At 43.6% G+C, this 27,207-nt stretch overlaps 1 protein-coding gene across 24 annotated transcripts in view; it reads right to left on the bottom strand.

The window, feature by feature from the left end:
- Nucleotides 1–27,207, bottom strand: part of NRXN3 (neurexin 3) — a 1,185,406-nt gene that overhangs the window by 812,560 nt on the left and 345,639 nt on the right. For 20 of the 24 annotated variants that reach the window (XM_081908656.1, XM_081908654.1, XM_081908644.1 and 17 more), the window contains exons 6-9: nt 24,664–24,687; nt 22,629–22,790; nt 3,199–3,637; nt 284–667 (exon numbers count right to left, since the gene is read on the bottom strand). In XM_081908656.1, coding sequence (XP_081764782.1) covers nt 284–667; nt 3,199–3,637; nt 22,629–22,790; nt 24,664–24,687 — 1,009 coding nt within the window. The remainder of the gene's footprint in view (nt 1–283; nt 668–3,198; nt 3,638–22,628; nt 22,791–24,663; nt 24,688–27,207) is intronic. The other 4 variants (XM_081908650.1, XM_081908647.1, XM_081908643.1 and 1 more) reach the window with 1 other exon arrangement.

The raw sequence follows: 27,207 nt of genomic DNA on the forward strand, positions 1-27,207 counted from the left end.
AGGTATCTATCAGAAGGATCATGAGAACTAGAGGTCATACATGCAATAGCTGGTAGACTTCATGCACACCCTGAATGTCCCACTACATGTGCAGGGCATACCACTGGAAAGGATCTTTAAAAGAATGGCTACGCATTGGAGGCTATAAGGGTTAGTCTGAACCACTGTTTTCATATGTGGCAGGACTGTAGGGGAAAGTGCATTTGGGCTACGTTAGTGTGCCACATAGCGTGGCTCAGTATAGCTCAGGACAGAAGTTCCCCTCTCTGGTTGCTGGACTTACCCCGCTCACACGTTCTCCCCCAGTAGCCAGTGCCAGTGCAGTCACAGATGAAGCGGTTCCAGCCATCTTTGCAAACAGCATTGTTCTTACAGGGATAGCTGTCGCACTGCTTGGTGTTGTGCCGACTGCAGGACGATTTGACCCCAGCAGCGTTCTGCTGTTCCGCCAGCTGCCGGATGTTCTTGCTCCGCCCATCGATGAAGAGATCTCGGATGCAGCCCACATAGCCATAGTTCAACATGGCTGTCCAGAGCTCAGTAGGGAGGACAAGGCCTGCCCGGTTTTCAGGCAGTCCGCCCAGATACATGTCCCCTTCCAGATCCAAGATCTCACTCTCCCCGCTAGCAGTGAAGGGTGTCCGTCTGCTGTTCACCGATATGGTGCCTGAAAGAAAGAGATCACGTCAGCCAGCAGCCACAGTTGTGGCACAAGTCAAGTTTCCGTGGCAGTTTGAATCCTGGTGAAAGGATGGGGTTTTGGCACAGGAGAGTGAAGATGTCAGCTGAGACAAAACACAGCTGACACAGAAAACTTGTCCTGAAATGCTTTGCTGCCCTCTGCTAAGCCTGTCAGACAGCAGAGGCACAGAATAATAAAACTGATAGGTTGGAAGACAAACGAAGGACGTCCAACCCAATCCTCTGCAATGATGCAGGAACCTCAAATGGCTATTTTTGCACATAGCCTTGGAAGTCCTACATCAACAATCTGGCAGCCTGGCGCAGGAAGATTTGGGAGGAAGAGCAAGGCTCATGCTGGAACTCAAGACAGTACACACCTCGATACAATGCACAGTGCAGATCTCAAAGATTAATGTGAAATAACTGCATCACAAAGCACTGGTGCACACCTGGCCCACAAATTTAAGCCCACGCATGTATATGAAAATAATGTATCCTGTAGTTTTTCAAATTACAGTGAGGGCAGAAAGGAAGAGGGATCCATAGCTTGGTTAGAGACCATATTGATCTGCATGCTGAAGGTCCAGATTTCGGTTTCTGGAAACTCTAGGGATAGGGGAACTGAATTCCTGGTCTACAGACCAGGAGCAGCAGTGGATTGGGGTCTGCCCACCTTAGCTGCCACCCACCTGCTGACCTTTTTTCATGGGCATTACCATTTGGAGATTGCCCCATTGAAATAGATGGGACAAGCTTCTTCCTCTAAAGAGACCATAAAGCTACAGGATCTCCTTCTATTAAAATCAGAGTAATATTGTTTAAAATCCCATCTACTTGAAGCAGGAAAATTCAGCACAAAAGTAGCTCTGTCCCACTAAAATCACCTGTACTTTGAAGTGCTGAATTATGGTTGGATTCTGCACTTTCTAATCCACCCACAATATAGCATTATTGTCCCGTTGATTTCCATAGAAAATAGCAAAGCTTGTGAGCACACATGCATCACATAAATGGGGCTTAATGAATACAATCATATAATCACTAACTGAACCCCATGTGGCTTACATCTGAGTAGACATGTATAGAATTGCACTACAAAATGTTCAGCTTGGGTTGGATTCTGCCTTGTTCCTATTATATTTCTAATGCTAAATGTTGCTACCCAGAGGCCAGATATCTGCCATATATGTAAGCAAGACTAAGAAGCAATGAATGCTGCTGATTGAATTTATCCTCGCAAGTTAATTAAATGCAAACCAACCTGCCCCCCACAAAAATCAATTATTTGATTACTTATTTACATCCCCATAAAATGCTGGAATTTCTCAACAACAAGCACAGCTGTTGCAAACCTGCTAACATTAAACTATAGTAGGGTTGAAGAAGAAAATACAAATTTCTCCTAGACCCCTGAGAATATTTTTCTGGCTAAAAAAATAATACCTAAGTAAACTAGAGAATTCTGTACTATCTACTGAAGGTACGTTGTTTTGAAAAAACAGAAACATCAAATTCCAGCACCATTCATCCCACATCCAGTCTCCCTCTATATATGATTCCCAACTGCAGTGTGGGTTTAAAAAACAAAAACTTGGAAGCTGGAATGACATAAGGGAGTACAAAAAATAGAATCTCCACAATGAATTTAGCAGCAAATATTTAAATGTCTCGTAGTTCCAAAAGAATTGAATGCCTGCCCTAGGAATTTGTAACATCCCTCCCACCCCCAGCTTTTCAACAATACCCTTTGTTATTGCTTTTCTCAAAATCCCAGGGGCGGATTTCATCTTAGAAGGAAGATTGACATTCTACCTGGATTTTGTTGCAAATTAAATCTGATGGCAGTATAAGGATTTCCAAAACTCTCTTGTGAAATTATACTAGATTTATTTATTCCCACTACCCTTGAGATTCCCCAGATGCTCCATGCTGGGGAAAACACGTGTTTGCTTTGAATTTCACATTAGGAGGAACTTTGGTGGCAATTCTCGCCTGGCATAGTAGTGATGGTGGCTAGGTTCAGAATTTCACGGTTCAGAAATTAGCACCCCCAATGCTGAATATCCTGGCAACCCTTCCAAACTGGACTCAAACTCCTCTAAAGTTCAGCACAATTAGCAATCAGGTTTGACCATCTCTGGTCTCCCTGCCACACACCCTTCACTTTTGCACACAAATTCACAGGGCAACAGCAAAAGCAATCGGAAGAGGCTCTAGTGATGGAGTCATATCAGCATCCCAGGTGCCAGGAATCTAAGGAATTGTCATGTCCAGGGTTCCTGCCCTAGAAGAGGAATAGCTATGTATTGTTATCAGGTTGACCAGCCGGCAGTTCCCCAGATCTGCCTTTCATCCTATCCTGAAGGCAGAGACCATATTTTTCAGTCTCTGGTCTCCAAGAATTCTCAAAGGTCAAAGACCAGTGGTCTTTGATCCTGTTCTTCAACCATCATAAAGGGTCTGTGTTTCTATAGTTGGGGGTGGACTATTCCCAGAAATGTTTTTTCTACATACCTGATCTGCCATCTCTCTGAATATCAACGTGATACCATTCTCCATCATTAGCTTTCCTCTGAGTGGCCTTCACTTTGACTGTTCCAGAGCCCATGTCGAGAAGTAGGTAGAGGTTCCCATCCAAGAGTTCCACTGCAAAGAAGTCCACTTTGGTGTTCTTCTGGCTCCTGGAATCCTTCCTCTCCTGGGGCTTGCCGTGGGTAAAGAGTATAAGACCATTTGGCTCTGTGGTGCGGAAGTCAAAGGAGATGGACCCCATGCGCTTGGTGTTCCACTTAGGCAGGCTAATGTAGGCCTCGGGTGTCTCAAAATTGATGGGGTCCAGTGTGGCCACGTTCTCACACATGAACTTCACCTCCCCGTAGATTTTCATTTTTGTGTCACCAATCCTCGCCAAGCGAGACAGCTCCAGACGGATGTCGTTATTCTTATAAACAACCTGTCAGGAACAAGGGAAAACACCATACATCAACCCAGGAGATAACCTACACTTTGGAAATACGCACCCAAAGAAGCTCTCAGGATTGGGGTGAGCCTGCATGGGATTCTAGGTTAGGAGTATGTTTAGGAGTAACACTCATTGGTGTTGTGTAGCATCCAGAGATGGCGCAAGAACAAGAGGCAAAATTCAGAGAAGTTCAAGCGCTCAGTGGTGCTCCAGCTTCTTGGTTGTCCTTGAAGGCGTCCAGTCTCAGAGCTTTACATCCCTTAAAAAAATTATTATTGAAGCTTTAACCCTATGTGCAAACTGACCCTTTCGTCTGTACTGGAGGTCTCAGTTCAATCACTCTCTCTAATAGCAAACTCACTCGGTGAGTGCTGATGGGATGCTAGTCAGAACAGGCTTACTGAGAAACAATATGTCAGAAAGAAGTGGTAGTTATTGCAGTCCCAGTCACAGCACCCCCACACCTGTGCAGTGTCTCCAACTAATGTGCAATGAATAAACTCAAGTAGACAACAATTTGGGTCAAAAATGGCCACAACTTTATTGATTCCAGATGTAGGTGAATTTTGCACTGGGTATATATTTTGAATAAATATTATTGTAAAAAAAAGATGAACAAAAAGTCCACCCCCTCAAAAAAAACCACCCCGTGCCCTCAAGTCCCAAAGCAAAACCACAATGCTTTCCTCCACTTCTTACGTCAAGGGTACTGGCATCTGCTAAGCAATACTGACAAGAGGACAATATATTATCAAGCACCCTTACAAAGGCTTTGCTAGTCTGCAGCACATAAAGAATCTCATCTGTGTTATACAGTTTTGATCTTGACTCAATAAAAAAAAATTCCTTTCTAATCAGATGGCTTTTCTCCATCCATCAAAAGAGCCTCTCTGCAATCAACTAAAGATGCAGAGAGGGAGAAAGTGAGAGTGTGCCACACTTGGCAGGAAGCCAGTGTGCATTTTATTTCAAGTCTGGTAGAATTAAGAAGGAAATATTGCCTTGGGCACACTGGTTGACACGCTCCCTTGGGCAACGCCCATATGTAGTTGGCCACTAGATGTCCCCATTGCCTTGCACTGCACAGCAATGTTCCCTGCCAGTTGTAGAAATGCCTTCTCGAGATGGACTGAGTCAAAAGGAGGTTTTAAAAATGTAGCTATTTTCCACTTGCTGCTCTCCTTCCAGGGGCAGGAAGCTTTCAACCCCCTCAGTGTGGTCCCCCCAAAATGAGCCCATCTCTTTGCCACTGTCTCTGCTACTCATTCATTTGCAGTCTTCCATTGGCTACAATCGCGCCACTCCACCCAGTCTGCATGGGGAGCCTGTTTAATTTGGGGGAATGCATAAACTTTTAAGGAATATACACAGAGCCCTGCTGCATCATGCTAATGGCCCATCTAATCCAGCATCCTATTCTCACAGTGGCCAATTATATGCTTCCAGGAAGCCCCAAAGCAGGTCCTGAACACAACAGCCACACACACACACACACACACACACACACACACACAATGTAGTTTCCAACAATTGACATTTAGAGAAAGTGGAGGTAGAACATACTCATCATGGCTAGTAACAACTAACAGTTTGATCCTCCATGAATTTATCGAATCCTCTGTGAGGCAGGAAAAGCTGAAGAACCTGTTAAGTTGCCCCTTATATGAGCACCCTAGGCACAAGCTTCTTACATGAGTCTTCCAGCCCCTGTCAAACAGATTCACCCTGGACCACTGCCATCAAAGTAGCATAAATAAACTGATGCATTAATGTATTTTCAAGCTTCTGTTGGAAGCCGCCCAGAGTGGCTGGGGAAACCCAGCCAGATGGGTGGGGTAGAAATAAAAATATATTATTGTTATTATTATTATTAATTGCTTTCGGAGCTAAGAAAATAAGAACTAGATTCCCCCCAAAAAGCTGAGTGGGCAGGATGCACTTCTGTTTTGTTTTAATGCCCTTTTAACTTATTGTGGAGGAGCAATGTGTGATTTACATTGTATGTGTCAGGGGAAGGAGTTTTATTTTTCTGTCTTCTTGTGATAACTATGTCAAAATGATTGTTCGTGTGTTGTATCTATATTGTGGGATCCTATGGCTGTAAACAACAAAGCTTCATTCTCCATCCTCTTTTAAAGACACCCAAGTTTTCCTGAGCAATTCCCTTGAGCTTCATGTCCATTTAAAAACAAGCTGCCTAAACCTGGATTTTACTATTCTGATGTTGGCTTGTTTGAAGACACAATTTTTATAATGGCTGACCATCCATTGTCTGTGGCGCTTGTCTCCACGATAATGCCCACGGCAGCTTGTGCACTGCATGGTGCCCTGATGCTAAGCTAAACTGATGGGCAATTAGAGCAGAAGATCAATTATCCATACCTCTCTTATCTAAATGTCCTAGTTATCCAGATTCACAATATACACAAAGTATATATATGCAAGTTGGCATTATCCTGTGCAAATATCACTCCTACTTACCCAAATGTCTGAATGAGCAAATGCTTTTTGATAATAAAAAGGCTCCCCTGATGCTCCTATTCAAACAAATTAGGTTTTTAGTGATGTTTGGGAGATCGGTTTCCACGATCAAATTGTGCAGTGTGTGTGTGTGTAGGGTGGAGGAGAATCTCCCTATTGTAATGCTTGAATAGAAGGGAAATACGCTTCACTGTCTAAAGATAACTTTCTGGTGGGAATTGGTTTCGCTTCGGTCAGAAGAATATGGAATTCTGTTTATCAAGCTTCATGGTTAAAGGCAAGAGATTTGCTGCAAATAAATACAATAAATAACATGCACTCACCTTGATATGCAATTGTTACCTGAAAGGCTCCTGCAATACTCAAATGCCAGAATATGAATCAAAATATGGAATGTAATAAAAGACCCCATTAACAGTGAAGTGTGACCAATGCCTGTAATTTCATGGTTCAGAATGTGAATCTCAGCAACTTGCAATGCTCACCTCCATTCTGAGGTGAGCATTATGACCTCATAGTTCCTTTCTGGCTTGGATTGTTACCTGAGCCAGAGAAGAACTCTGGGCTCCCTGGCTGCAGTGGCAGAGACTGAAGGTCTTTCTTTCCCAGATACCTGAAATAAGGAAATTCCACGTACCAAGGAATTTAAGTTATGCTTTGGCAACAGAGGCCTCCCCTTCCCTCTACCCCATACCTTGCTGCAGCCTTGAGCAGTAGCTTTGCTTTACTTGTGGAGGGGAGGGTATTTAAAGAGAGGAAGGGGGAAACATACCTTTTGACTTTCCAGTCCAACTAAAGACTTCTCCTACTGCAAAATATGGCACTAACAGGCTCTGGTGGGTGGGATGGGACGTGCTGGCTACCAGCCCTGAACCTCAAACGTTTGTTGCTGTATAGGAGATTGGGGAAAGTTTTTAGTGAGTGATAAGGTGTGTGTGTGTTTCTTTTCTTTTTTCTGCCTACTGAAACATTACCTGAGGAAAGATTGGAAACAAAAAACAAAACTTATAGTATTCATCCTTTCGATTCTAATCCCTGCCTCCAGGATAGGTAAAGGTAAAAGGACCCCTGACCATCAGGTCCAGTCGTGACCGACTCTGGGGTTGTGGCGTTCATCTCACTTTATTGGCCTAGGGAGCCGGTGTACAGCTTCCGGGTCATGTGGCCAGCATGACTAAGCCGCTTCTGGCGAGCCAGAGCAGCACACGGAAACACCGTTTACCTTCCCGCTGGAGCAATACCTATTTATCTACTTGCACTTTGACGTGCTTTCGAACTGCTAGGTTGGCAGGAGCAGGGACCCAGCAACAGGAGCTCACCCCGTCGCAGAGATTCGAACTGCCGACCTTCTGATCGGCAAGTCCTAGGCTCTGTGGCTTAACCCACCGCGCCACCTGCGCCCCATGCCTCCAGGATACTATACTGTATATACTGTTTGGCACTTTTCCTTTCAACTAATTATCCTCAACAATCTATGGTTCTGCAGTCAACATTTCATGTTTAGAAGTTGCTTTTATTTTAATTTAATATACTTCTGCACACCCAGGCAGACCCTAAAGTATGCAGAAGCCAGTTTTGGATGGGGACATTTCACTTCATAACTGATCTGCCCAGACTACTTGTGCTCAGTATTAGAGGGAATGGTGATAGGTTTATCAGCACCTATTAGCGTTTATAGCTGCTTAGAACCTTCATGTTCAGAAGTAGTATCACTGAATACCATATGATGAAGAAGACTGAGGGAAGCCTACAGCCTTTGTGCTCTGCTTGTGGACTTCTCAGAGACCTCAGGCCAGGTACTGTGGGAAACAAAATGGTAGACCGGATGAACCTATGGTCTGATCCTACATGATTCATGTGTTCTTAATATAGAGGGTGACATTTTGCATTATCTATTGCTACAGTGGACCTGAAGATTCATATTCTATTAGTTATTGATTAGGGTGATGGGTATGTCAGTGGTCTTTCTTGTGTTCATCAGTGGTTAGCATTTGCTCCTTTTAAACCTATTGTTGGATGAGTATTTTAAGTTTTTGTTTACTGCGGCTTTTAATCTGAGTTCAATATCTTTGTTATGTTATTTTCACTGTGTAAGTTTATTTGACTGATCATTGATTATGTAATTTCTATGCTGCCTAATATATTAAAAATATATCTAGGAAGCGTACAATAAAACTGAAGCAACAACTTAAACAAAATATTACAGAATTACACAGCTGTATCTGAAGAAGTGTGCATGCACACGAAAGCTTATACCAAGAACAAACTTAGTTGGTCTCTAAGGTGCTACTGGACAATTTTTTTATATATTTCGACTGCATATAAAAATGTTGCATTAATATAGCTAAATCAATATCAATTCATTTTCCCTCTGACACACCTTCCCTCAGCCTCTGGGTTCTTGCTCATAAGCCAAACAAATTTTCAGTTCACCTACAAAAGTCTCATAAGGAGAAGAATTCCTAGAAACAGCAGGCATCACCCTAGACTCTCAAGGTGGCTGATACTTCCTCATTCAGCTGCACCTTCCACGCCCAGTTTCAGCAGGTTTGTTGAGTTTCCCAGGCGGGATCAGAGTTTCCCAGGGGGTCCACTCACAGATCTTTCTTCACCTGCATCCATTCTTCCTCCTGCTGCTGCTCTGAGACTCTTGAGTACAAAAATGTGACAAAATCATCACCATCTAAGATTCAGATGCTATTCTTTTAATGGTGATGGGTGCTGTTTTTGTTTCAGTAGCTTCTTAGGTGGGGCAATTTTCTCTTCGTTTCAGCTGCAAGTTACTGTAACACTGCTATTCATTTTGAACTTGTGCTTGACAAAAGATACCTTGTGTATCTTTTGCGCATACACACACACACCCCTTGGTATGTTATAGTATCAGAACATATATAATAAAGGCCTACTAATATTTTGTCTTGCTCCTTTGGATAATATAGGAAGGGCTGAGCATTCTCATTTTAAATTGTATGCCTGTATACAGTAATGGTCTGGAACATATAACTAAATTGTTTTGTCCAGCAATATCTAGGCTGAGCTACAAGGTATCATCCATCTGTTTTAGGTGGATGATCAGAGTTGCAGTAACCCAATCAAGTTAACCATTAAATAATACTAATGCTACAATTCTATGCACAATTACCCGGGAATAAGCACCACTGAACATAGTGAGTCTTACTTCTCCTGAGAAAATAAATGGGAAAATTGTACTGTAAGACACTACTATATTGTTTGGGTTCCATAAATCTTGTAGTATGGAATATAGGCAAGACATTTTCAAAGAAAAAGAGAGAGGAGACCTTAAAGGTGCACCATTTTCTTTGGGCAGAAACATTTCTGGGGCAACTGGTTTTTCTGGGACAACTGGTTAGGTCTCCTCAAGGGAGAACTAACTGCATAATCCAGGGTTTCCCAAACTTGGGTCTTCTGCTGTTTTTGGATTACAACTGCTATCATCCCTAGCTAGCAGTACAAGTGACCAGGGATGATGGAAATTGTAACCCAAAAACAGCAGAAGACCCAAGTTTGGGAAACCCTAGCATAATCCTCTCTCTAGTTTACTCATAAGTAAGTTCCACTGCATTCAATAGTGCTTACTCAGTAGTATGTATGTATTTGAATTTAGGTACAGATCTGTGCTTATTCTCCCTGAATGGACAAAACCAATTGCTCCTGAAGATGAATTGCCAAATAAATTAATCAGTGCATTTCTGTTGTCTCTTCTAGAGATGAGTGACCCTTCATTGTTCATCCCCAAAATGAATCAAAGTCTTAGGGCAGGTGTGGGAAACCACTGGCCTTCCAGATGTTGCTGAACTACAACTCCCATGAGCCCCAAGGAACTCCCACTAAATGAAGATTCAGGTGAAGGGAGATTGATTTTGCTTCTTCTTAGACTAGGGCAGTGTTTCCCAAACTTGGATCTCCAGCTGTTTTTGGACTACAATTCCCATCATGCCTGACCACTGGCCCTTCTACCTAGGGGTGATGGGAATTGTATTCCAACAGCAGCTGGAGACCCAAGTTTGGGAAACCCTGGACTAAGGGAAATCCTTCCTATTTCCTTGATTAGTCAGTCTTTCTCCTTATTGGTTATCCCAACAGTTTCTGGGGCTAATTTTCTTTTCCTGCTGATTGCAGAGAATTGCAAAGAAAAATTCTCCTCTCTGTGTGTAAGTGAACTTTTTTTGTAACTCATTCCAGCACCTTCATAGGATAGGAAATTAGACAAAGGTTAGACAGAGGTACCATTATAGAGGTAAACAGAGTGCTTTCACCTTGCAACTAAAGCCTCTCTGGATCATTAGTACCAGAAGGCTTTACACTGATGGTGAAGAAGTAGCTGTATTGAGTATACCTGGTGCTGGGCAATGAACTCTCAGTTGGGTTCCTCTTTCATTGGATTTCACTTAACTGAAGCAAGCGATGAGGGGGCAAGCTAATCCCAGAGAAGATGTTTTATTTAAACCCAGACAGTTCTTAACCAAGATTCACAGCTAACTGCAGAGAGCTGAATGAATCCTTTTCCTTTTCCCTTTTTTTGCATCTGTGTTCAAAGTGCCAAAATGTTGGCAAGATAACAACTGCTGAGCCATTTTGTTTCTTCTGAAGGAGAACAACAGAAGAGCCATGTGAAAGGCAGTTGAGAAGAAGATGCCTTGATTTGAACAGATTGCCTTGTAACCATAGAATCTTAAAGTTGGAAGGGACCCCAAGGGTCATCTAGTCCAACCCCCTGCAATGCGGGAATCTCAGCTAAAGCATCCATGACAGATGACCATCCAACCTCCGTTTAAAAACCTCCAAGGAAGGAGAGTCCACCACCTCTCGTGGGAGTCTGTTCCACTGCTAAACAGCTCTTACTGTCAGAAGGTTTTTCCGAATGTTCAGTCATAAACTCCCTTCTTGCAACTTGAAGCCATTGGTTTGAATCCTGCCCTACAGAGCAGGAGAAAACAAGCGTGCTCCCTCCTCCAAGTGACAGCCTTAAGGTATTTGAAGATGGCTATCATGTCTTCCCCCAGTCTCCTCTTTTCCAGGCTAAACATATCCAGCTCCTTCAAGCACTCCTCATAAGGCTTAGTTTCCAGACCTTTGATCATCTTGGTTGCCCTCCTCTGCACACGTTCCAGCTTGTCAACATCCTTCTTAAATTGGACACGGTATTCCAAGTGTGGTCTGACTAAAGCAGAACAGAGTGGTACTATTACATCCCTTGATCTAGACCAGTGTTTCCCAACCTTGTGCCTCCAGCTGTTTTTGAACTACAATTCCCATCATCCCTGACTAGCAAGACCAGTGGCAAGGGATGATGGGAATTGTAGTCCAAAAACAGCTGGAGGCACAAGGTTGGGAAACACTGATCTAGACACTCTACTTCTGTTGATGCAGCCTAGAATAGCATTAGCTTTTTTTGCTGCTGCATCACACTGTTGACTCATGTTAGGCTTACGGACCACCAAGACTCCTAGATCCTTTATACATGAACTGCTAGTAAGCCAGGTATCCTCCATCCTATATTTGTGCATCAGGTTCTTCCTGCCTAAGTGCAGAACTTTACATTTATCCCTATTGAAATGCTGATTTATGCCCAGTTCTACAATCTGTTAAGGTCATTTTGAATTCTGATTCTGTCTTCTGCTGCATTAGCTACCCCTCCCAGTTTGGTGTTGTCTGCAAATTTGATTAACATCCCCTCAATTCCTTCATCCAAGTCATTTATAAAGACGTTAAACAACAACGGGTCCAGGACAGAACCTTGCAGCACCCCACTTGTTACTTTTTTCTAGGATGTCGAGGAACCATTAATGAGTACAGTGGTACCACAGGTTATAGACGCTTCAGGTTACAGACTCTGCTAAACCATAAATAGTACCTCAGATTAAGAACTTTGCTTCAGGATGAGAACAGAAATTGCATGGCAGCGGCACAGGAGGCCCCATTAGCTAAAGTGGTACCTCAGGTTAAGAACAGTTTCAGGTTAAGGATTGACCTCCTGAATAAATTAAGTTCTTAACCCAAGGTACCACTATACTCTTTGAGTTTGGTCAGTCAACGAGCTACAAATCCACCTAACAGTTACCTCACCCAACCCACATTTTTCCAGCTTCCTTGGAGGAATATCATGGGGGACTTTGTCAAAAGCCCTACTGAAATCAAGATAGACCACTATGTCCAAAGCATTTCCTTGATCCACCAAGTTTGTAATTCCATAAAAAAGAGAAAAGAAATCAGACTGGTCTGGCACGATGCATTTTTTGAGAAACCCATGCTGGGTCTTAGTAATCACAGCATCCTTCTCTGAATGCTCACAGACTGACTGTTGAATTATCTGTTCTAGGACCTTCCCTGGTATCGATGCCAAGCTCACTGATCGGTAGTTACCCGGGTCTTCCTTTTCCCGCTTTTGAAGATGGGGACATTTGCCTGCCTTCAGCCTGTAGGGACCTCACCTGTTCTCCAAGAATTCTCAAAGATAATAGACAAAGGCTCTGAAATTACATCCACAAGCTCCTTTAGTACCATTGGATGCAGCTCATCAGACCCTGGAGATCTGAATTCATTTAAAGTAGCTAAGTGCTCCCTTACTACCTCTTTTCCTATCTTGGGCTACAGCCCCCTCCTTACATCATTTATCCTGTTATCACCAGGTTGGGCATTGCTTTCCTTCTGGGTTAAGTCAGAGGCAAAGTAGGTGTTGAGTAGTTCTGTCTCTTCTCTGTTGCCTCATGCAGCCACACCAGTTTCCTTAGATGTCTCCCACTTTTCTTTCTTGTGGGAATTGTCTGCATTTGGGCCTTCAATGTTTCTCCTTTTAGAAACTCCCATCCTTCTTGGACTCCCTTCTCACTGAGTAATTCGGACCACAGGATCACACCCAGTAGCTCCTTCAGCTTTTCAAAGTGGCCTTCTTAAAGTCCAGAGCGTGTGTCTGACTACACTCAGTTTCCCCTTGCCTCTGTATCCTGAAACCCAGGAGAACATGATCACTTCCTACCAAGTTTCTGAGCACTTCCACTTCATCAATCAATTCCTCCCTATTGGTGAAGATATGTCAGTTGAAACCCTGGCTGGGCAGTGGTGAAGTGTGGCACAATGCTGGAGTCACCACTGTGTCCACAATCCAGTGTCTCATGCTGGTTAGAGTAGAAGGTGCAGAGTGGGCAAATTGCTGCCTCGAACTAAGATAACAATTGGTCCCAATGCCACCAAGTGCTGGCAGTGGTGGTGGCTCAGGACCCAGCTGATCTCAGAGCCAATCAGTTTCCACTTTTGTTCCTTTGCCTTCTTCTTCTTCTTCTTTTTTAAAGAAGCCTCAGGTTGCTTGTAGCAGCAGCAGCAACAGCAGCAGCAGCAGCAACAAGGCTTTCCCCAGCTTGGTTTTCCAGGCCTCTCAGTGCATAATACCTAATCAGCACGAGTGAAGAGTCCAATGGCCCCGCCAGAGCACGTCTAGGCTGCAAGTGACACATCCCATTAATCATTCGGTCTGCTCTGGAATCTGTGTGCACAGAGCATGAGCTCAGATTCCTTATGGGGAATAATGCGGCTGCCTTTTGGAGTGTAGGGAGAAGGCAAGCTGCCCAAGATGCTGCTATCTGACTACGAGAATACTTAAAGGGAAATAAGCATAATTCGAGCATCCAGAGTGTGACAAGGCTTCCATGTGTTACTTCTTGGGAAGCTTGAGCCAGGTACTAAAAAAAGACTGCATATATACAACACACATTTGAAGTACACAAACCCACACACTTAACAATCCTGGGACTTGTAGTTTGTTAGACGGGTTGGTAATTGTAGCACTGTGAGGTGTAACTCACAGTTCCAAGGATTCTTGGGGGAGGTGTTTAAAATGTATATTGTTTGCGCAGCAAAGGACAGAACATTTGTTTTGTTCTGGGCACATTCCATAGCCTTTCAAGGCAGGGTGGGATACAATTGTTGTGTTTTTTAAGGGCCAGGAGCACCTGCTTACAGGCACTGGCATATGCTCCCCTCTTAGAAGGGAAGAGGAAGCTACAATTCAAAATTGGCACAGCTCCCTGGTAGTGCTCTCTGCCAGTCGGCTAACACTGACATAAGAAGGCAGCTGATTAGCTGGTTCTACAGAAGGAGCTCTGCCAACCCGACCCTTCAAAAAAGCCCCACTGGCCTAGATTTCTAGAATACTCATGCCAGCACCTGCAAGACTGGGACCATTGCACATTGATTTCCTTTCCAAGGGACTCATATTTCACAGAGCTTGCTTCAGAAGCTGATGCAAAACTCTTGTCCAAGCTGTAGGTATATGTCTCAAATAAAATTTCACTAGCATTTCTGCTTGAATTAGCATTGGCTCTCTGTTGCCTTTTAGTGCCTAAGTAGCAGCTCTTTTGTCTCAGGTGAGTATTAAAAGAACTTTGCATCAGGCAGGAGGCTTCTGGCTGCTTTGCAGTTGCATACAGAGAAGCGTCCACAGTTTTCAGTGAGCAGAGTGCTCTGTATCTGCATAGAGATTCAGTGATTTTCAGCAGCAGGAGGAACAACTTGAGCACACTCTGATGGGTCAAATGAATATGCGAAATAGTTCCTATGCTTCTCAGCTATATTCCATCTGAACCACCACTGAAATCACCCTGGCTTAATAAGCAATTCCACCAGCTCAAAAGAAGTATGAACGATTGTTGAAGCATATGAGCTCGAGGAGATTGTGTGGTTTGACAATTGTGCTTGCATTTAACAATGCGGAGCACAGCTCAGTGAGAGAGTACAATATGCTCATACAAAAGGCTCCAGGTCCAAATCTTAGGATCCCTGCCTTAAAAAAAATCTGTGCCAAAAGTGTCTTGCAGATCCTTGCAGCCACGTTCTCAGGCTGAAAAATCTGGGAGTCACTTTAAACCATTTTCAGGGGTGGGCTTGCATATTCTTTAAATTTATGGGCTGGTATGCAACTAGGTTTTAATCATAGCAGACCCACTGAAGTTAACAAGCATGATCAAGTTAGGTCCATTAACTTCAATGGGTCTGTTCTTAGTTGAATACCACCCTATGTTTACAATGACCAACAGCAGAGGCTTCTCTCTTCACCCGCTTCTCTTCTTTTTCTCTTTGGGAACATATTTCCTCACACTATTCTGTGGAAAGATGCTACATTACAATGTAGAATCCCCTGAAGGTTTAAAAGAATAATTTAGTCCATCAAAGATTGAGGGGGTGTCTATGTCTCCCCGTCCATCATTCCATCTCTATCACCCTGCAAATTGGCTCAAAAAGTTCCATTTGCAACCACCAGCTCAATCCAAACACATTCCATGTAGTTGAGCTCAGAAGGATCCCTGCCTGAGACAACCAGATTGCTGATCAGAAAATAAAGGGGCCTATGTCTGATTTGGTACAAGGCAGCCTCATATATTTGTATATGTCCCCTCATTTCCCAGTACATATATTTGTGCACACAGACATGCTTTCAGCGGTGACTCACACATTGGTGCAGATTATTTAGTGACAATTGTGGTTGTGAATTCTACAACTTTGCAATGCAGAATAGGCACACTATGCATGCCGATATTCATAGAAAATTATACAAGTGCTCTTCACATGAATGTGGTTGTGCTTGCATGCATGCTGACACAAGCCTATGGGTGCATTTATCCCAACTTTTCATATATATTTTCCATTTGGCACGTGCCTGCCTTCTCCATGGAATTGTGAACTAGTTTATTTGTGCCTGGAGTGGGTGAGATTAGTGCCATTCTCTTTTTGAAATGCATTCGTGTGGAAATTTTAACCCACCTCATTTTGAAGATTCAGGGCAGCTATCAATAGTTCAAAATAAAACAGAGAAAGCATTGAATATCACTTAAAATACAAGACATAACCTACAGACAACTCAAAAGCTTTCAAAGTCCCTTAATATCCACATGTGTACATGGTGGGTCCTTGTTCCTGATTAGTAAGAGGAGTGTTTTCTACTTGATGTGTTTGTGACAGGGCCATCCCACCCATGAGGCAAGGTGAGGTGACTGCCTCAGGCAGCAGGATCCACGGGGCAGAAGATCTGGCCTCCAAGGAATGCACTGCCTGCTGTTTCTGCCTACACGACCCTCTTGTTCCCAAAGCAGACCTCCACTTTCCATGCTGTCCCTGATGTAGATCTTAGTCCCCCCACACACACACTTGTTCCTGATGTAGGGCTTCATTCACCCCCTCTTCCCTGGAGGGTGGGAAGGTGCTATTTTGTGTGTCATATCAGGTGCCATAATGTCTATAATGTCCTGGTTTCTAAACTGTGGTGCCTTCCTACTGTGCATCTTAATCAGTTTTGCACTTTGTTTCCTAAAAAAGGAGGTACAGAAGCAGGTTTCTTCAGCTTCTTCTGGTGGTTCCTGCTTCTTCTCCATTAACATCTCTGGAAGTGGCATCAGTAGAATTACTCAACATAAACTCTAGGTTATCTTTTGGGAATTGTCAAAGAAGAGCCTCCAAATTCTCTGGTTTTATTTTTCTGTTGTTTTGCTGATGCTCAGCAGCCATGTGATGGAGGGGAGCGAGAGGAGAGGTAAGAGAGCAGCTATAACCATAGCCTCCACTCTCCCCTTCTGTTTCTGTCAGGAAACTGTGACATAGGAGGTCACCTAAGGAAGCTGAAGGATAGGAGATTCAAGGCAAACAAGAGGAAGTACTTCTTTCAAATGGGGCAACAGATGGTTAGAGCTGTCCGGCAAAATTTTATTCAAGTTGGCTCCCCTACTGGGAAGTGTAGTTTGTTAAGGTTGCTGTGAATTGCAAGGAGACCCCTTTTTCCTCTCACCGAGCTGCAATTCTCTGAGTGGTTTAACAGGCAGCCCTCTTCCCAGGGAACTCTGGAATTGTAGCCCATGTCTCTTCAGTCCCAGGCAGATAGGGAAAACAGGATGTTTACTGGGACCCCAGTGGATCACCATACACTTCTGATGGACAGTTTCTGAAGGTCTGCAATATACAGTATTATAACCTATTCCCTACACTTTTAACATTCCAAACATGAAGAAGAGTAAGAAAGGGAATTTTCTTAGTGTTCATCGTAAACCTCCTTTAAACCTAAGAAAACTTCAGATACAATAGAAATCATTTAAGTGCAGCATTCATGGTGCTACTTTTCGGCAACAACACACAAAGGGAAGCCTAGATAAAAAGTGGGGTGGGGTGGAGAGGGATGAAGACCTCTTATTTGTCCTTAGAAATCTCTGTTGCAAAAAACTGAGGGAATAGAAAACCTGGCAAGCAAAAGGCAGGGTTTAAATAGCTCTTTGTAGCAATGTTTCATGTTAATACAGAGAACGGAACAATGAAGTGCATGGCGAGAGGAGATGGACAAGGGGCCTAGCAGGTGCTGCTGCCTTTAATGTCTATGATTCTCTGAAGTGTGTCTCAGTGGGCCAGTCCCTAATCAGCCCTCTTTTTTACTCAGCACCAGTCCACTGATTTGAGGTTGGTAAAAACTACTCCCTGCTTTTGAAAATTTCCAGGAAGGGACGACCCCACACAGGCTGAGAGCGCTGAACAGGGAGTGCTTTCAGGCAGTAATGATCAGCTTTCACAGTTACTTCTGTGGCTGCAAAACTGCAGGGAAATAAACGCTGGAATCTCACTGTTGGATTTATCCCGTTGCTTAGAGATTCCTGAGCGGAAATGTTCAGGTTGAATGCTGTCTGCTTGGCTCAGGCTAGGCCTAGATAGGTTGAGGGGTGTGTTTATTGAAAGAGACACCTTGTTTCAGAATGCTGACACTTCTAGCATAATATATAAAAGAATAATTAAAAGGGAATATAGAGGAGTACAGCTCACTAAATCAGGGATTGGGGTATGTCAGCACATTCTCACTTTTGTCAAGAGTGTTGTAAGGATCTGAAGTAATCCAAAAGAGCTTAGGGCTGCTTCTCTTTTCCAGTGCTCAGCAGGAGAGTCCAGTGCCAGACCCTAGGAGTCCCTTGGCCTGTCTTACTGCTTTGGCACGCCTCCCTGGTCACCTGTCCACATGGCATGACATAGCAGCGCTAAGACTGAGGGGAAGTAAAAGCTTCTGCTTGACTCACTGCCATTCTCTAGGCAGTTGAGTGAATTGGCTACAGAGGAAGGTGAGAAGCAGAGGGGCTGTGGTGACATTGATCAGAAGGATGTGGGCCTAGCCAGGGTCTCACCTAAGGACCTCAGAAAACTTGGGAAATGAGAGTATTTGTTTTGATATTTTGTTCAGTCAAATGTGAACAACTACTTGTCCCAGCAGAAGCAAGCAGAGTGCACGTGCTTTCCTTACTTCTGCCGATTTTCAACATGAGCAACAGGACACTAGATCCAATAAACAAATTAGCAAGGCGGATGGTCCTGTTATAATGGAACTTGAGATCAGTTGCCAACTTGCTGTGGCATGGTTCCACTGATAATAACACATAAAATAGTTGTGGGAAGATGGGGCTTTAGGAAGGGATGTGCAGAGGAGCCTTAAGTCAAACCAAGGTTTGTTCTTGGCAACAGCTTGTGGTTTTTGTGGAGAAAGCTTAGCCACAAATCCCAGTTTGGACAAGACACTAAGCCAAATCTGAGCTTTTAACATATTAAGAAGAGCCCAGGTGGACCAGGACAATGGCCTACCTAGTCCAGCATCCTGTTCTTATACCAGCTCACCAGATACTTGTGGGAAGCCTGCAAGCTGGACATGAGTACATCAGCACTCTCTCCACTTGTGATTTCCCAGCAACTGGTCTCTGAGCTTAGCTCAGCACAGTCAAGGTTTTGCAGCAAGAAGGGCTGGGAGTCAACTGCATGGTCCTTTCCACTCATGTGGTCTCACTAAGCCACAGTTTGCCTTAGCATGTCATATGAGCCAGACCTCATGACAAGTTAACTTTCTTGTAGTCTTCTTGATGTCCTTGTATAATTACAAACTTGCCTTCATCTCAGATCTTTATTCATGATCCAGAAGCCCCTACCTTCTGTAGATGGAGCTAGCATACCTCTCTATTTGCTATAACTGTATGAAGTCCTTCACAAAGATACACCAACTATCAGGAACAAATCCTGGAAGCCCATTATTAATGGATCATCTCCAGGGGTGCCAACTTGAATGAAATATGGGGGACGGACGAACAGATAAACCCCAGCCCACATAATCACACGACGCAGTGCATGCACACGATTGAATGGCAATGCTCATCAACTTGGGGGGGCTCAAATGTTTTATTGGGTGGAGCGAAGACCCCTTGGCCCCTAGGAGTTGGCTCCTGTGATCATGTCAGAGGAGAAAGTTTCCATAAGTAAATAACAACAACAACAACAACAACCCCCCTACTGGATTTCATTCCTAAGAAGATGTTCATGCCACCATTTTAAAATGAGGGTCTTCTTGGTGGCTGCTCCCAGACTCTGGAACTCCCTCCCTGAAGAAGCTAGATTGGCTTTCTCCCTCTTTTCTTCCTGCCAGCAGGCGAAGAACTTCTTGTTCCAGAGCTTGGAAACTGACTGCTTTTAATGAAAGCACTAGTGCTGTGTTGTTTTGTCTTAAACAGATCTTATGTATGCATGTAGTTTTAATTCTATTAATGTTTAATTGTTTTTTAATTATTGTTTTTCTTATGTTTTTAGCCATTCTTGTTTTTATTTGTGAGATGCCTTGAGTCTCATCAGGGAAGGAGGAGGGGGACACACACTCAATGGACCATTTCAGCCCTTTAAGATATTCTACTCAGCAGTGGTTTTAGCACAGCTTCGCTAGTTTATACAGTCCCCCTGCCCCCAATTTCAGGCAACTGGCACGCACAAAAACATCTAATGGACTTAATTTGCTTTGCAATTAATGCTTTTGCTTCTTCTCAGTTTGGGTTCAAAAATTACCCAAAAGCTTCCCCGCAACTCATGCACACACATCTGTGTCTTCAAAGTGCCCAGGCCCTTTGCATAGGGAAAATGGAGTGCTGGCAGCTGGCTTGGGAGTGTGATATGCAAAGAGAAAACTGACCGGCCTTTCAAATGCTCTGGCACCATTCCTTGATGCTCTGGCCACCACCTTTTTATAATAGCAAATGGATGCAAAACAGGATGGCTGCCTCCCCAGCCAAGCCAACATCCGGTGCTCTGAGTGACAAATCATTACTTTCAGCTGTGGTAGGAGAGGGAGTCTTGAGGACAAATATTTTTTAGTAAGGACCTTCTGCCAAGGTTATTGGTTCTAGCTGAAGGAAAATGTCCTTCTCCGTTTTCCTCAGCAAGGAGCAGGGAGACTATAAACCCCAAACATTATCCCGAAGCCCGCAGGTGCCAGCAATCCAAATAAACGTAGAGCAATTAACAGAATTAACACAGCTTTAAATAGCTTGGCTCACCAGATGCAGAATCCTAGCAGGGTTCCATAAAACGTAAAGTTATTAGAGATTAAACCGTTAATCATCTGTTCAGAGAGTGGATGCAAAAACCATTCTGTCTGAAATGGCTAATAATCAGAAAAGGAGGCATGGATTTAATGGGTGCAATTACGCCATCCCAATTCTCTTTTTGTACTGTGTTCGCCAGTTACCATCTCAACCACTCTACTCCTTGCTAGTTTTACTCCAGTTTTTTTTTTGGGGGGGGGGGGTTATTGTGGCCAGAATCCTCAGGTGAAATATGCCAGATCTCAGGCCTGGCATTAGTACCCGGCACAGCAGGGCAAATGCTAGAGGCTGATGCTTGCATCCCTAAATACATACATACATACATACATACATACATACATACATAGTACCATAAGGAAAAGTAACAGGCCAGCTGGCTACAGCTGTTGCTATCTTCATAATCCCCAATGCCTCTGGGCTTAAGACTGAGAAGGGGGCTAGAAGCATTGAATATTATGGAGATGGGGCAGTTTCAGCTGTCTTATCTAGCACTTAACTTTCCAGCACTGGGCTAATAGTGTACTAAGCAACTTGACCTTACCAGAAGGGGCTGGGTTGGGTTTTTTGTTTTGTTTTTAAACAAAAAACCCGTAAAGGCAGTAGAGGCTGGTCCAACTAGGACACTGCCCCAACAATAAGGATTAATACCCTGTCAGTATATAAAGCACCTAGGCTCAGCAATCTGCACTGGTTGCCAATTGGCTACCAGGCCACGTACTAGGTGCTGCTATTAGTATATAAAAGCCATTGAGACCAGTATACCTAAGACATTGCCTTACCCCATATACACCCCCTAGTCTGCTTCAATCAGTAGAACGGGCATTGTTACTTGTGCCACATAATACCCGTTCTGCATTTGTAAGCACTTAATCGTTTAGTGTGGCAGCACTTACACTTTGGAACTCCCTGCCTTTTGATATCAGGCAAGTGCCTTCATTGTACTATTTTCAGGGCCTGCAAAAAAACCATTTTTCTTTAGACGTAGTGCAGTCGTCGCCCTCAGACTGGGTAAAAATCCCAAACCCTGTTTTAGTTCATGATGCACAGAGTTTTCTCCTTTATTTCATTTACCATTTTTCTCTGTTCTTTTTCTCTGCTTCTGCTTCTTTTTTAACTCTCTGCTATGACATTCTACTATTTCAGGTGTAAAGAAGTTCTGAACTACAGTTTCTATCATCTCTGGCCGTTCAGCACGCTTACTGGGGCTGATGGGAGTTGTAGTCCAACAGCGTGGCCATTCAGCACGCTTACTGGGGCTGATGGGAGTTGTAGTCCAACAGCAGCTGGAGCTCAAGAAGTTTCCCACACTTGTGCAATATTTCCCCTTCAGTCCATGATATGTACCTGTGGTTCAGTCTGCAACCCTTCTTTCTCTCATAAAGTCTACAACAGTTGCTAAGAAATTGGGATCATCTTAAAAACAACAACCCCAACAGCCTTTTTCAAGTGTCTCGGTTTGTCCTTCATTTGCTTTCAGATCTGCTCTTGGCCACCCCCTAGCCTGAGCTCAAAATGTGTATGTGGATTAGGCCCTCTTTGCCTTCACCGGATGCTGATGTATTTGAATGTAAGCTGCTGAATCTGCAATTAGCTCAAGTGACAGAGGCCTGGCTGTGGAATACATGGTAACAGTGGCTTGTTTTACTACTGTCACTACTGCTGCCCAGATGTCACTGTCACTGCTGCCTAGAGGTTCAACTGTATGTGAGATTCCAATAAAGAGTTGGAGTATGGAGCCCACATTTTGCAGCCAATTAGTCACACCATTTTCAAGAATGCTCTATTCATTATGCCCAGCCCTCCCCCCCCCCCGCCAACATTCTGTATGCACTGAATAGATGACTTTTGGAGTTCTCCCCTTAAGGTTCTTCTTCACCAACAGTTCACCAACAGTTTTTTTAATGTTTCTGAAAAATGTGCAGTACCCCCAAACCTGCATATATGTCCCCTGTTATTGTGCAAATGGTAGTGCTTTGGTGACATGAGGGGAAATGCCTAGGGAATTACAGTAGTTCTCGATTAGTACATATAATATCCAGTAAAGGAATTGCAGAAAACTTGGTTGGGGTACATAATTGTCAAAAAACAGAATGCCCACAGTTTGAAACATTTACCTCTTTGAGGCAGCCCATGAAGTTATTGCTGATAGGCGAACCAGGCAAATCAGCTGTACTGGGGCTCCCACCTACGTAGAAGAAGTCGTCTGAGCCTAGCATGGTATAGTCCTCTTGTGTGTAGCCCGTGGTGGTGAGGATTCCATCCACAGAGATTGTCACCTGTTTGAAGGACACAATGGACAACAAAAAAAACAAAAAAAAAACAAAATTCCCAGCAATGACCTTACAGTTCTTAGAAAGAGCAAGTCATCTCCCCTACTTTTTGTGCAACTTTTCACACATGTTTCGCTGAGGTTTGTTTACTCGGTGCAGCTCAGTTCCATTTTCTGGTCTGCTATTTTGCCCTGTCCCTTCAGTTCCTCAGTCACCTGTGCTGTTAGTTCAATAGCGCTAAAGCTGAGAAGAGCTATTCTAATCTGCCGCAATGGCTCCCGTTGTTTAACCAGGCCAGAAAATTGAACTGTTCCTCTGAGAGCTTCTGAGAGCTGATTTTTTTATTATTAAAAAAATGATTAATTAGCTGTTATTTGTAGTGATTATTGTTAGTTACGATTGTTAGTAAAGACACTAATGAAGACGAAGTTGATATATTTGATTTTGCTTCTTTCTTTCTTTTTTTTTGCTCACACGGTATGGTGATAGTCATGCATTCAGGAAGGGAGGGGAGGGGAAGGGAAGGGAGGGGTCTCACTTTCAATACATTATGGAGGAGCATGCTATGGACCTACAGAGACAACCACCCACCACCCAAGACTGCAACTGAGAGAGAGAGAAAGATAGTAATAATAAAAAAGAAAGATAGTAATAATAAAAAAGAAAAAAAGTCAACCACACACCAGCAGAAAGAGAGAAAGAGAGAGAAAACAAAATAAAAATGGCAACATGCACACACCACACACAGTCGCACACACCAAACTTTGACACACCCATGCGAGTGATATTCAAAGCTCAGAAAAGAGAGAGAGAGAGAGAGAGAGAGATTCTGAAAGAGAAAGAGAGGGCTTTTTCACACTTGCATGCAGTTAAGGAAAAAAAAGGGCTAAACTAAACTTAAAAAGAAAAACCATCCACACCTTATCAGAAAATGGGGTATAGGGCAAAAAGAAAGAAGTAGCCTAAAATATCCCAAGCCCCATAACACATGGTGGGTGAAGGGAGACAGAGGGGGAGCAGGGTGGGGAGGAAGGGAGTGAAAATGAGGTGTGTTTTGTTTTAATAGGTTATTTGTGGCTTGGAAAAGAGATGGTGGGAAAGAGATTGAGGCTTCCAGTATGGCAAGTGGGGACTGAGGAGGTGGGCATGCCATGCGGAAAATGGGCTGAAACAAACAACTGGCTGAGCTCCTTTTGGCCATGGCAAGTGGAAGGTTGAAGGGAGAGAAAGAGAGAAAATATATGGAGAGGAGCCGGCAGGAGGAAGAGGGTTAGAAGCGGAAAGAACAGGAAATGCTCCGGCCAGTTTTGCCTACAACAGCTGTCGCCACAACAAAAGGATGAGGGGAGGGAAAGACCAGCCTCACCACAACAAACTATAGGCCCTGACATGGTTGTTGAGCTAAAAACCTTCAGAGAATCCAAAAGAAATGCAGAGGCAGAATGAGAGAGCTCAAAAGAAAGAAAACCAGGAGGAAAGAGAGAGAAGATAGGTGGAAGAGGAGTTTGCAAAAATACTGAGGGGTTGGAAACAGAGTTAAAAATATATATTTTAGGGGGAGAAATGAATGACGTGAAGAAGCCGATGAAGAAAGATGACCAAACCCCATTTCCAGAACTGTTGTATTTGTTTGTTTGCTTCTTGGTGTTATTTTTTCTTAAAGAAAATGTTTTTTTAAAGAAAAAAGAAAAAAAAGAGGAAGAAAGGGTATTTACAGCAAAATCAAAGAAAAAGAAAAGAAAAAGGGGGACGGTAAGTATAAAGGGTCAGGGGAAAAACAGGGTGGTGGGGGATGGAGAGGTAGAGGGAGGTAACACACGGCAAACCCAAAAAAAGAGACAATAAGAATGATATCTACCAGACAATGTAGTTTGTTTACCATAGCGTGTCCAATGCCTGAGTGCTTTGCGGAAAAGGGGGGAAGAAAGGAAATTAAAAAATTGTGAACAGAACGATTGTTAATTAAAATAACTAAAAGCAAAGATGAGTCGTTAGGGTGTTAGTACATTAGTCGGTTAGTAAAAATGACACATTGCATGAATGGTCTAGTGTTAGTCTTTCAAAAAAAGGCTTGGGGCGCCCGACACACACAGAGTGAGAAGAGGACAATATGAGCAGGACTGTCTGGGGGGAACCATGCCATATAGATTGTTAGGAGGAAGGGAGCTGCCTACCCTTCCCATTCTCCTTTTGCTGCTTCCTGCCCACCCCACCCCAAGAAAGTTTATCAACGTTCCAACTCCATCCCCTCCAACCCATCCCAAACTGGATCAAAATGATAAATTATAAACAATACTTACTTTCCAAAAGCCCATCAAAAATGTATTCCCCATCCATATCTCCCAACCCCGCATAAATATACACCAGCATGAGCGATTCCAATCTTGCCTCCTCCCACCACCCAAGCCCATTTCTCTCTCCTAGTTATTCCAGCCACTGCTACCCTCCAGCGCTGCTCAGTTATTCTAACCAACCGAATATATCTCTCAGGTGCAGGCTGTTGCTTGACGATTCCCTGGGGGTGGTCCTTCCCGTCCCCCAATTTCCAGATTTCTTTAAAGCGGCTGAACTGGTGACTCTCAGGAAAGACATACAGAACATGAGAGGTTGGACTAACAGAAACAATGTGTAGCTCACCTGCGGTACTCAGGAGGGTGGGGAGAAGCTTGCCTAAATGTGGAAGGCGTGGTGACTGCTTGCATCAGATATTTTGGGAAGGGGGAAACATTTGGGTAGAATTTAACATGTCCTTTTATGAAAGAAGGTGGGGAGTAGTATATCTATTGCTCACTGCTAGGCTTATGGAGAGATGCAGAATAATAAAAGGTGCAGAGGAGCAAAGATGGAGAGTCCCTTATCTCCTCTGCTAGCCTATTGACTCTCCTACATGGAATTCCTGGTCACCTATGTTTGCCAGGTAAGTTGCTAAGTGCAAGGCTGCTTAACAGGCTTTTGCAGTGTTTCATAAACCTACCAAACTCCTTCAGCCAGAGACAACAGAGGGCGAGGAGAAAAGCTGTCCTCTGTTCCCATTCTGAAACTGAAACACACTGAAAATGCCGGAGTAAGTCCACCAGTTACAAAGTGGACTCCCATGTGCTTTTAAAATAAATGACTGCATATCTGTTTAGTAGACAGCAGCCCCAGTATGTTGCATCTAGATTTTCAGTCAATATCTGTTTGGGACATAAGATGGCACAACTGCAATTGCAATGCCATCATGCCCTTTCCCTTTGAATGATGGTCATTAATACTCAGGGAAGCCTTTCCCCATGTGTACTGCAGGGTGTGTCACAATTATCCTTGTCCTCCACTCCATAAATGAAGAAAAGGGTTATAGCAGGGCAGTTGCAGATGGTGCATTAGGGCTGTGATGCTCATCTGACCTCTGGTTGGTCGCACTGTGACTGCTACCAGGAGGTAGAGCGAGAGGCAGCTGTGAAGTTGGCACAGTGCAGGTGTACCGGTGGGAATGCCAGACAGGGGCACTGCCAGGGCCTTTCCACAACACCCATCTTGCTCCCTTCCTCCACCTTCTGGTAAGCAGCAGTGACATAACCAACTAGAGTTCAGATGAGTGCAACTGCCTCACCACACCATTCAATATTGCAGCAGGGCAAAGGGGTCACCAAAGATTATGAAATGTTAGTAGCAAGACAAGAACAGATCCCAGTTTTTGTGCTGCCCTGGCTCTGCCTGTTTAAATGTTTAAATAGGGTGGACACAGCAACCCCTATTACTAACCCTCTTCTGAAAGTGCTGGTGAAAAATATCAAAAATCCCATTCCTACCACAAAAAATGTATCCCATTTGCTAATATTTTAGCAAATATTACTATTTTTAAAAAGTAAACGTTTAACAAGGTAAATTAACCGTGGAAACTGCAATGACTACTCAAGAAAAGCTCAGCCGTAAAGGGTGATGCTTTGGTGTTGACTACAAACCAATTTACACATGCAGAAGAATCACATGATGTGAACTCTTGCCGTGGGAACCATTTCAGACTTCAGATGCAGGGATACCATGTTTGAATGTTCAGCATAGAAATCTCCCTGCACACTGAAAACTAGTACATCAAGAAGAGAGGCTCTGGACTAGCAACGTCCTTGATGTGCCAATTTGCAATGCAGAGGGTGTTTATTATTTATGGGGAAGCACTGATCTCTCAAAAGATGTTTGAAGTGGTACAGTCCAGAAAGAGTTGTGCCATGCCCTTCTGCTCTGACTGTACCTATATTGCCTCTTTCTGACAAGCTGAAGGGGAGATCTTTATTTTATTTTATTTTTTACAACTGATCTCTACTTCTAATCCTAATTGTCATCCTCCTTGATCCCAGCATTTTGAATAGGAAGCTCTGGCATGCCTGGAAGATTAATTTTCCTTTGGCCATTGCCTGTCATTGAAGGCCGATTCTCACCCAGC

This window comes from Podarcis melisellensis (assembly GCF_964234715.1).
Source record: "Podarcis melisellensis genome assembly, chromosome: 1".
Classification (NCBI taxonomy): domain Eukaryota; kingdom Metazoa; phylum Chordata; class Lepidosauria; order Squamata; family Lacertidae; genus Podarcis; species Podarcis melisellensis.